The following is a 12,120-nucleotide window of genomic DNA, read 5'->3' as shown; positions in this document are numbered from 1 at the left end:
TTGGTGGGTGGAAAGCCGACACAGAGCAGCACATCACATGCAGGAACAAAGCACTGCAGCCCTTAGAAGCAGTACAGTGATAGTTTTTCTTTTGCCCCAGTGCATTACAAAAAAGTGTCTTGCATAGTGCAGATGGCAAAGTGGCATCCAACATAGAAAGCAGCATCAGCATCAGCAGGTTAGTTGCATATATGCCAGGCATGGAAAGTGTCTCACCTATCACCGAAAAGCTCTCTGCAAATGTGAAAGCAAGACAGTAGGGTGTTGGTTAATTTGAGTGAAAATTTGCATCAGCGCTGGTAGTGGCAGCATATGCAAGCGTACAATCACGTGACAGACAAGAAAGCCTTGTCGGTGGGACCAACCGAATGCGTTCCTCAATGAATGCGTGCCGATATTCGGAGAGAACCTTCCGCGTTGACACTAGTTTAGCAGCTGTCGTGCAGAACCGTTTCCTTTGTTTTCTCAGTTTTTCAGCTTAAATATATTGCAGTAATGAATTTGTAAATCATAAGCAATTTACTGATCTAATAATGCAGTGTATATGAAAGAAACATTAAAATGACGTACTAACTATTTCAGATCTTGTTTGGTAGATGGAGCTCACTTAAAAAACACATAAAGGTGCGGAAAAAAGTGAAAAAAAAAACAAAAAACGTGTGCTTCTTGTGCAGTCTTTTGGAGATGCCATTTCTTCTTTTAATACATTTCAGTAGTGAATACCAAGTTGGTTTGTGAGAAGAGTTATTTTACATTGTTCCACATCATAATTAAAACATCAACAAAGAGACAGTCGGTAGAAATGCACATTCTTGTGGAAGCCATTTTTCAGGTTCTCTTTTAATTTAATCATAAACCTTATGAAAACTCTTAACATGCAGGTGAATAGTAAGTGTCAAGTAAAAACGTACTTCTACAGCTTGAGGAAGTTGTTGCTCTGCGGTGCTATGAACTTGTACAGGGAGCCCTTTATGAAAGAGAAGATGCAAGCGTGCAGCTTCTTCTCAGTGGCGGCTGCTCAGAGCGGTAGCACATGGCAGCAAGAGGAAGCGCACCAACTTTTGGCACCATCTATTGAGGGACAGAATAAGCAGGCCCAACCAATAGGCAAGCGCCTGCTAGATTCCCTCCCCTCTCAGATGAGTGCACTGGCTACCAATAGATGACGCCTAAAGCAGATGTGCTTCCTCCTGCAGCCATTTTCTGACATTCTAAGCAGCTGTCCCATAGCAAAAGCCCCGCGATCACACGTTCTCGTTCATAATGGACCCCACCGTACAATGCACACAATAACAAGAAACTGCAGAACGCGGAGAATCACAAAACATTCAATAGTGAAAGCAACACAGATTAGAAGGTGTTAATTGGGCTTGAACAGTGTGTGTGGACAAGAGATGGAGTGAGACGTGCAAAACTGGACACAAAGCAACTCACATGTTGCCTGAGCAATGAGTAATAACGAACTATCAAGTGATGCGGCTGCTATGGAAACATGTGCTTTAACGTGACAAAAGATTTATGGATGAAGAAAGCTAATTCCAGCCGTACATCAAACCATTCACCCGTACATCAAACCATTCAAGCAACAGAAGCTCTCTCACACGTAGAAGAAACACATTACTAGTTGCACCAGCATTTCGTGCAGACTTTTTATGAGCATTTGGTAAAAAGTGTTATCAAGATGGTTCTTCAGGACCCTGGCTCAACTGCACCGCAGAAAACAGTCATCACTGAGTACTTCGATTATCATCTGCATTGAGTCCCCACAGCATTACATGATACAAAGACAGCACTTAAGCAAACTTTGTGTTGCCACTGTTCCAGTCGGGCTACCTTGCTATCGTCAGACAGACAGTAAACACTACAAAATGATGACTAACTGAACTACAAGAGGTAATTTGCTTGCATTTGTTTCCTGTGACTGTTTACAAGGAACAGATGCTTCAAGAGATAACCCTTTTCAACACTGTATGCCTTTCTACTTTCCGAGTAAAAAAAAAAAAGCTCATTTTGGTATCAGAACAAACTCAGCTGAGAGCGAAATCCTATATCATTAATTAAGACATGTCATATGCAGAAATGAAAGCTATTAACGAGTGCTCAACTGACTCAAATAAAATTTATCACATCTAAGAGAGAAACTTACATTTTATCGACTGCTGCAAACCAAGTTTTAATTCAAGGCGTAAAATTTTAAAAATTTATTTCCTCAATATAGGTAAATATATAATAAAAATTGATGCAACAATCTCACAGTGCTTGAACTCCCCGATAAAGATATAGTAGTAATGTAATTCTGTAAACTGCGCTTACTGGACACAGGAGGTTCCACCTTGTGCAAGTTAATGACTTCAAGTAAGTTTTCAAGTTTTGTTACTGAATTATAGTGGCATATAGTGAAGTACTGTGTAATGAACAATTTTTTGACTGCTCCATTTGCTTTAATCGATGCAGATGCCATTTTTTGAAGTTTGATGTGGTGCAATGTTTTTATGGCAATATAATGACTAAAACAGAATACTATTATTTGCAATTAGTAAAAATCTGTTTCGATTTTCAGAAACATCATTAAAACTGGTTAAATAGATGGTCAAGCAAAGCAGTTTTTCAGTTTTGGTGATCTTAAGTGGGAAGAACTTCCCAAAATAAAGCTTTATCATCAAATGTGTTTACTTATAATGGAATGTGATCACTGCACATCCTCTTTAATGGCTACCACAAGCCATGGCCGACAATCAAGGCACTTAAGTTTCCTTTAGTGCATTTAATACGACAGGACAGCGTGTGTTGGTGTAATGGCTATATCAAGGTCCAATTACTTGAACATCCATGTTACATGACGATATCACATGACATCATCACTAATGCCATCACACGTCACATGAAGACACTGTCAAATGACGTCATCTTTTGATCATGTGAGTTTGTCACCATCAGGTGGTAACGACGATGCTCACCGGACGGCACCCAGATTTGTCGCTTCATGGGTCATACAAACCTCTCACATTGAAAAGTGCTTGTTCATAACCAAGTGCATGGTTTGAAGCTGGTGACAGACTGGCTCACACAAATGACTGTACAAACAAGCAGGAGCCCCAGCGCGATGAGTTTCAAAAAATACCCAATTGCTGGCAAGTGGAGTGCTCATGTCACCAACAAAGTCAGGACCACCATCCGCAAGAAATTAGCGCAGACAAAAAAAAAACGTCCTTAGGGACACACAAGCAAAAAAAAAGCAACAAAGAAGGACAGCAATGCCTGTGGCTGACAATGCAGCAGAAAACACTTTCGCGAGCACGCTTTTGAGCACAAGGATGAGCATAGAAAGCCGGCTGACCTGTAGACCGCTCTGCCTATCTGCCTCCACTCCGTTAATAAGCCGCCAACTATAGGTATTCTGTTTACGAGAGAAGAGAGAAAGGGAAACAAAAAAAGAGCGCACAGGAAGGAGATGCTTTCGCACCGCTCGGGCGCCGCACCCACTCCAAGCAAACTCCAAGCAAGCTGTACAACAAATGTAAATGTGTCCAGCAGGCAACAAGCTGCCACCACTCAGAGGCACTACTAACCACAATGATCTAAAACGCGCTTTGAAGAAGATGGAAACTGGCAGTCCCTAGTGGCTCCTTTGATCCTTTTTAACTGCGAACAACAATTATGCGACGGTTTTGCCTACGGCTCTAAGTCACTTTGCCCAGTGGAAACAAGCGTTTCCTTCAGTGATGACGCACTGCCCTGACACTGAAAGCCAGCATGACATTTTCTTGAATGCTCATATTTGGCATGCACCCATTGCAACAAAGCTCCTTGGTACCCACTGCCCATATTTTGCATAGACCAGCAAATCTGGTCAGCTAAGGATGGCCACATTCATTTCGTTTTCTAGCTGAATTGCTAGAAACAAGGTAGGCACAGACTGCTGGGGAGAGCGCTCACTTAACGCAAGAAGTGCCTTGAGAGCTGTGAGAACTTGATGCCAAGCTGCAGCGCACTGTGCCATGTCTAGTTTCTGCGACAAGCTCAGACGACAACCTCATGACCGTTGCAGAGCACCCACACGATCGGTAAAGCAACATTCAATTATTACTGTATTAGTTATTTACTTGTACAAGAAGAAAGATCATCAGGCACACATTCGTGCACACACACGAAGAGAAGCAGCATTCTATGTGGCTTCTTCAATTCATGGGACATGTGAGTCAGAAAGCACACAGAAACCTTGTTCTAATCTTGCTTACGACACTGCAACTGGAGAAACGCTAGCAAATTCAGTGGAAAACCAGAGCTTATAGTAGGTTTTCAATGGTGGATCTGGTGCAGTGTTTTTTTTGCTCTGCGTCGACGAATCCGAATTTCACTGGTTGATTCGGAGTGGATTTGCACTTTCCAATAATCGTTTCAGATTAACTCCCTCTGTGCCGGACTTGCTCTCACTTGCTCTGGCGCCGAGGCACAGACTTCGGGCAGAAATAGCCCACATTGCCCACGTCACATACCGCATGTCTTGTGTCAAGCATAGCTACCGATACCGGTTTATGGCAAGTGTTCACGGACTTCCTGTATGCTCCTTCGTAGAACGCTTTTCACCTTTCCGCTGGCAGATTCAGGTTTCGTGAAATTCGAGGTCGGCCGCTCCGGATCAACCAGTGAAAAACGCCATCAGTTGCAACAAGTAGAAAAACTGCTAAGACGTGTGAGTGAGTTAATGTTTAAGTTTAGAAATTGTAATGGAATGCAAAAGAGCTGATACAGCATGCTTGCACACAAAACAGATAGTTGAAGTTTTCTTTTCCAAAGTAGTTTATTTAAAAACTCATAGCGATAATAAAAAGAAGTGAACGATCGTAAAAAAAAATTGAATGAGGACTTGAACAAGTTATGCTAAGATGTACTGCAGTCATTAAAATAAGTTTGTTGTCTAAAGCCTGAAGTGAAGAGCAAATGGGGTGACCAAGTAACCTAACAGCAAAGCCACACATCAATCCTATTTTGTACTAGAATACCACATATGACTAGATCTGTGCAACCTATATTTAAGTAACCAAAACCTATACATTAAATGTTACCTAGACTATATGCCATGTGACGTGCTTCATGCGAGAGCTCTTCATGCACTCCATAACTTTTCTTTACATTTCGAATCACACGGATCGAAAAGGTGCGAACTCAGCAACACGTCTACCTCAATAGTTATCAACGTGTTGACACTGCTCTGTAACTTTCTCAAAACACATAAAGCATTTTAAAAAGGGTACTGGTCTAAAAAGAAGGAGGAGCCAATTGAGTATGGCCAACACAGTGACCGAAGGTTTCTCAGCAGGCAAACATTGAGGAGGCATTCAGTTGGGATTACACCACACAAAGTATCAACAAAAGCAAGTTATTCACTGTACGGATGGAACATGTGCTAAGCCAAAATGAGCAGAGAGGGAACACTCACTGCGAAACGAAGCTCCACAGGTCATTTTCATCCTCACTTCCATCAGAAAGCAAGTCCTCATTTTGCTTTCCAGGCTTCTTGGCAACCTGGTGGGACGGATAGCTTACATAAGGTATCGTACTTCAAAAAGAAGCACATTGAATACGTTTTCAGGTGCACTCAACAACAAAAGAACAGGCTTCACATGCTTCATACATGTTGCATATAAAGTGAAAACATGATTTTAAAAACTAATAAGCAGTCGCCCAGCTACAGTTGCAGTAAGTGAAACATCCTGTTTATGCAGGATAATGTGAACTACTAACTTTTGTGTTCATCATCTGATAGAATAATCAGGAAATTTTAGTGAGAGACACTCGAAATCTGCAGCCCACGTTTGTTTTGCTAACAAGGACAAATAAAAAAACTGGTATCGCACCAACATAGTATGCCTGAATTGAAAGACACTAAATTGTCTTGGTTAAATCACACCAAAGATAGTTCAGAGTCAATGGAACAATATTTCCAAGAACAGGATCTGGCAATAAATGAACCCAGTCACTACTGCAGTTGGTGAATAGGCCACATGATGCAAGCACGTGATGGTGCAGTAGTCCTCACCTTCACTTTCAGAACATGGCTTCTGAAACTGTTTATGACGACTAGAACATCGCTGGAGTCCTGTGGGGAGTCTGTGTTTTCATGGCTGCCAAGAGAAAAACAAACTCAGCTGAAACGACGCGAAAAGGCCGAAGTGAAACATCAACAAAAGCATTCCACTCCAACTGAAGAGTGCAGAGGTGTAGGCACCTTGGAATGACATTAATTGTTCTGAATGCTATGAGGACTTCAGTGACTGTAGCTCAGCTGCAATGGAAGGCACATGATTGGACTGCTCTGGTGGCTTGAAGGGTAGAATATGAGCCAGAGCGCAAGCATGCTTGGGGTGACTTGACATTTGAAATGACTTTAAGAGATAACTTTAACCACACCATTTTTAAAAATTAATTCCCGCTAACAGTCCATTGTGATGTGGAAGAAAAGTGAGCACACGGTGCTGACTGAGAGCATACTGTGCTCACAGCTACTTTGCACTAGTGCTATTTTGCACAATATAAGCACACTGAGCTCACTATGCTTTGCACCAACCACTGACCTTGCAATGTCATAAAGCTCACTGGATCGCCCTGGTCTCATTCGCAGAGTCCAAGTACCGGGATTGGCCTTCAGCTGAAAGTAGCCCTAGAAAGGAAAAAAAGAAGAGACAGAAAGAAAGAAAAGTGATTAATTTTTAATGCTGAAATCCATATGAAAGAGGCAGGTTTATCACATGGGTTCTTAAACGGGGTTCTGCGGAACCCAGGGGTTCCATGAAGGACATCTTAGGGTTCCATGAAGGACATCTTAGGGTTCCGCGAGCGGCCAGAACGAATGCAACTCGCTCCCATTTATCCCCATTAGCAACTAATTTATTTATTTAGACAAGCAAATTTGCATCGCATTTTGCATTTAACGAAGCCATCCCACGCCACATCTGCACATCGGCTGCCTGTGGGTTGCAAGACCCACGTGGTAGCAGTACTAAAGACTCGTCGTCTAGTGTGCACCATGAAACTTGCACGATTTGCGGGCCCGTAGTGACAGAACGCGCGGAGCGCTGGTAATTCATGCTCGTGAGCGTTCAAACCAGTTCAAACGACATTAACGGGCACCTCGGTGCTTTATTCATGGCTCATGGCGTGTCGGCAATCACGTAGCACAGTTTTCACACACGGTGATTTTGCCACATGCTCTATGTCGGCTTTGGAATCAAAACGCGCAACAAGGGCTTTGATACGTGTAAGAGGTGTCGCTTCTCGCCAGCTGTGGGCTACACGAGCATTTTCGATCAGCTTTATGAGTGGTGTATCGGTCGACGGCCATTTTGCTGTGCGTCTGGCATTCCTCCTTTTTGGTATTGCAAAAAATAAAACAGGCCTCTGTACGTCCAGCACATCGTATGCGTCACCCCTGCACGGTGCCTGAAGCATGCAGTGTACGGTCGGTGGGGGCTTTACATGACTCGCGGAGTGGCGTGGGAGGGAACCGCACTTCTATGTATTATGGTTCGTTCTATATCAAGGGTGATGGCATTCGAAATTGAAGAAAACGAAACAGGCCAACGCGGGCAGTGTTAATACTGTGGTTGCGCGTGTCGAAAGGGGTTATCCCCCCCCCCTTCCCCCGCTTTCGGTTGTCTTCATGCTCAAGAAAAAGTTGGGGGTTCCGCGGCACTCTGGACAAGCCGTTGGGGTTCCCCAAGGCCAGAACGTTTGAGAACCCCTGGTTTGTAGATAAGACTGACACATAATATACAACATGAATTCAAAGGCTGAAGGAAAGCGACTGAAGAGGTCACAGTCGTGTACTAGCCTACTTGAAGGGGAAAAAAACGCCAGGCCTGCGCTGAAACCGCAGCACAGTCACAGCGAAAGCTGGAAGAGCGGAAAGCTGGAAGAGCTTTAGTGAGACCCCGAGGAAATGGATCATGCGCTTATAGGCTTCCTTAACAACCAATACAGGTGCACTTGCGAGGAACCCACTACGCTATAAATCAGTGTAATTTTACTGAGACCCCGAGGAAGTGGATCATGCGCTTATGGGCTTCCTTGGCAACCAATACAAGTGCACTTGCGAGGAACCCACTACGCTATAAATCATTGTAATTTTTGAGAAGTAGGGCAGCAGGCACTGTGCCATTTTTCGTCATTCTACAGAGAGCGTTGGTACCTGCTATACGCATGTAAGGCATTATGCACACTTTGTTGATGCTGTGCCTGATGACGATGAAGAATTATGGCAGAGTCCTTTGTAATGGGTTGGAAGCATTCAACAACCTACTCGTTGCGCAATTCGCATTGTGTGACGCCTGGTTACAGAATTCGCGTTGTGCGACGCTTGGTGCTTAATTTACTCTTCTACCACGCTATATTGCATATGCTAATGTGGTTCCTTCCCGACATGAAGCCTGTATAGGACCTTTTTGCAAAGCAGTTTCAAGCACCGGCATGGCTCAGAGGTTGAATACTGGGCTCCCACGCAGAGGGCCCAGGTTCGAACCTCGTTCCATCCTGGAATTTTTTTCTTATTTAGTTTTTTTTCTTATTTCGAGCGATACTGGTTACGGACACCGGCGGCGGCGGCGGCGGACAATTACGGCGCCAAAAACGGCCAGTGAAATGATCTCATAACAGCTTTCGCTGTAAAAGTTGCAAGTGACATATATAGTGAGCTTTCTACACATCTCATATATTAGCACTCCTTCCTAATCAGGATGAAACTAATTTCTATCACCAAGTAGAGGCCAATTAACTTGTAGCATACTTGTGGCTAGAGACCTGCATTGTAACAAACATTCACACTGCTCTTAAGTAGTGGTGTGCAAGTGTATGAAACTTCGAATACAGTCGAACCCACTTAGTAGAATACTCAAGTGCCACGAAAATTCCGTTGTTATAACCGATAATTGTTATAAACAGTTTGCATGAAAAAAAAAGCAGTATAGCGGACGGTGCCTTGTTTGTCTTTGAGCCAAATGAAATCATTCATGCCATGGCATCCAGTTCACCATATATCGCATGTTTGCCCTGCACGCATGCATGCACAATCTGGTATATACCATGCCAATGAAACGTATATTCTGGTATATACTGTACAACGCATGACCTGTCATTATGTTCATCACGCACTCGTGTCATGCCATACCAATTTTGGTATATATCCGAATGCGAATGCATCAATATATGCAAATGCATCATGAGCGTGGCGTGTAAATCATGTCGTACATGACTTGCATGTCATTATTTTCATGTTACCACCTCTCATTTATGTTCGTCATACAGTCGCGGTGAACAATACCAATTTTGGTGTATATCAAACGATCGAAATGGCCGCGAATGCGCCATGAGCGTGGCATGTAAATCATGTACACGTCATGCAAGTCATGACTTTCACACTACCACCTCTCATTTACGTTCATCATACAGTCGTGTCGCGCAATACCAATTTTGGTGTATATTCAGCTAGCGAAGCGGCCACGAATGCATCATGACCGTGACATGTAAATCATGACATACATATTATGGTTTTCATGTTACCAACTGTCATTCATGTCCTCCATACAGCCACATCGCACAATTCGAATTTTGGTGTATATCAATCTAGCGAAACGGCCGCGAGCGCACCACGAGCGAGGCATGTAAATCATGTCGTACATGACAAGCATGTCACGATTTTCATGTTACCACCTCTCATTTACGTTCGTCATACAGTCGTGTCGCGCAATACCAATTTTGGTGTATATCAAGCAAGGGAAATGGCCGCGAATGCACCATGAGCGTCGCATGTAAATCACAACATACGTGACATGCATGTCATGGTTTTCATGTTACCACCTGTTATTCATGTTCTTCATACAGTCACATCGCACAATACCAGTTTTGGTGTATATCAATTTAGCGAAACGGCCGCGAGTGTGCCATGAGCGTGGCATGTAAACCATGTCGCACATGACATGCATGTCATTATTTTCATGTTACCACGTGTCAGTTATGTTCGTCATACAGAAATGTCTCGTCATACCAGTTTTCGCATATATTCATTCATAAACGGCCGCGAGCGCCCCAAGACCATGTCATGTAAATCATGCTGCACATGACATGCGTGTCATGATTTGCATGTTAGGACCTGTCATTATGTTCGTCATTAACTCTTGTCACGCCATACCAGTTTTGGTGTAAATGAAATTAACGGACTGGCCGCAAGAGCCCCAAGGTCGTGGAATGTAAATCATGCTGTTCGTGACATGCATGTCATGATTTTCACGTTATGACCAGTCATTTATGTTCGTAATACGGTCATGTGATGCCAAGCCAATTTTGGTATACATCCCGATTAACGAAACGGCCAGGAGAGCACAAAGTCGTAGGCGGCCAGATAGATAGATAGATAGATGCGCTCAAAGTCGCAGAAGTTCGCTAAGAAATGCTTCACATTTAAAAAGCTGGCCACCTTCGTCGCACGAAGGGTCCATGCGATATCACCCTCCGTGTGAGGCCTGCCGTTGACTGCTCCTCAAGAAGAGAAAAAAACGCCTTGCCCATCTTTCGTTGGGTGAAGGAGCATGAAGGGAGACAAAAGAAGGGGGGAGGGGGCTTCATTGCTCGAGCAGCAACTATGAACGTTGGTCGTAAGGGCATGGTTGCTAGCGCTGGCACACGCACTATCTCAGCAGACATCAGCAAACGGCCTTCTTACTTTTGCGCTGAGACGACAGACAGCACAGAAACCGCTTCGCTCCCTGGAGCGGCCGTATTCCCTTACACCAGCATTTTGTAGAGTTACGCGAGACTGGATCAAAAAGAGTTAGCTCCTAGCCTCACTTCATATCACATTACAATTTCTTACTATCGCATTCACTGCTTCGCCTTTGCAGTGAAACTGTGATTTTTTCGTGCCGTCACCAATGTCACGGAGAGCTCGTCAGGTGGTGATTATGATAGATCACTTGGGCGCACCACGTCATGGATAACCGCGGCACATGAAGACCGCTTGGAAGCAGTTTCGAAGCAATAATGCGTTTTGGCACAGGATGGCGCAGCAGAAGCGGATTGGTGCAGCATGGCACAAATGGCGCAGCACTTCTACCCCTGGCTTCTCTTTGATCCAAAAGAGTGACATTTGCAGATGCCTAGTTCCAACTCTTAAAAATATTGTGCAAGTTAGCTAATGCATGAAAAAACGCTCACTTTGCTCGAGAATATGTGATATATTCTATTAGAACTATTCAATTCGAAATTATTTGACCAAATCACTACTCGCTTCGAATTCCTACGGGTGTCTTGCTCCAAACTAGGGAAATTATAGAAGTTCAAACGCAAGGTACTTAGACAAGGGGCGTGGTCCATGGCATGATCCACCTAACTATCTTGGTCAGGGTTACGAAGGCCTCCGTATAAGACACATCGAATGGAGACCGGAGGAGAGGGAGCATTCAAAGTACTATAACTAGCTAGGCGGTGAACAAGCATCAGTGTTCACTGTGACCTCTGTTACCTCACATCAGCCATTTCTTAAACCCTCCAACACACTGTTCTATGTAAGCCACTAATGAAAAGACTAAGCAAATGTTTCTATTTAATAGCAGTAGGATCAACAGCTTACCAGGTTTGCCATCACAATGGTGTCCACCACAGCAGGGTTGCTCTGGGTGCCCAGGATAAACTGCAGGCCCCTGGGTGGGTTGCCACTCGACTGTTCGAAGCAGTGCCCTGGTAAAGCAACAATGCAAACAAGAAGACCATTACAAGAAGCCACACGAGAATACACCCCACACTCTTCCGGTGTATTAATTTTCACAACTTCTGCGAATGCCCATATAAGCGAGAACCTCACATGGAAAAAACTAACAAGAGAAAGCCTGGGTTGTGCACAAAGCACGGTCCTGAATAATATTATGTGAGCCAAAGTTAAGGCTATAACCCTGCAATAACAGTCCACATCCAACACAAAGACATAAAAAACACCCTTGCTATACAAGTAGTTGATGTTCGATATAAGTGTCCATACGTTGTACTTACAAGAAAAAGTTGCGAGGGAATCTTAAGTGAAGACGTGCAAGCGTTAGATGATGCCTCTAGTGGGTTGTTAGCAAAGGGTTCCCT

General features: G+C 43.8%; 1 protein-coding gene across 1 annotated transcript in view; it reads right to left on the bottom strand.

Moving 5' to 3' along the window:
• Window positions 1-12,120, bottom strand: part of LOC119385716 (UDP-glucose:glycoprotein glucosyltransferase 1) — a 96,696-nt gene that overhangs the window by 18,660 nt on the left and 65,916 nt on the right. The window contains exons 5-9 of the mRNA XM_049414071.1: window positions 11,621-11,727; window positions 6,576-6,661; window positions 6,041-6,125; window positions 5,441-5,526; window positions 3,338-3,397 (exon numbers count right to left, since the gene is read on the bottom strand). Of these exons, the coding sequence (XP_049270028.1) occupies window positions 3,338-3,397; window positions 5,441-5,526; window positions 6,041-6,125; window positions 6,576-6,661; window positions 11,621-11,727 (424 nt within the window). The remainder of the gene's footprint in view (window positions 1-3,337; window positions 3,398-5,440; window positions 5,527-6,040; window positions 6,126-6,575; window positions 6,662-11,620; window positions 11,728-12,120) is intronic.

This window comes from Rhipicephalus sanguineus, chromosome 3 (genome assembly GCF_013339695.2).
Source record: "Rhipicephalus sanguineus isolate Rsan-2018 chromosome 3, BIME_Rsan_1.4, whole genome shotgun sequence".
In the NCBI taxonomy this organism is placed as follows: domain Eukaryota; kingdom Metazoa; phylum Arthropoda; class Arachnida; order Ixodida; family Ixodidae; genus Rhipicephalus; species Rhipicephalus sanguineus.
This window is presented reverse-complemented; position numbering and strand designations above follow the sequence as displayed.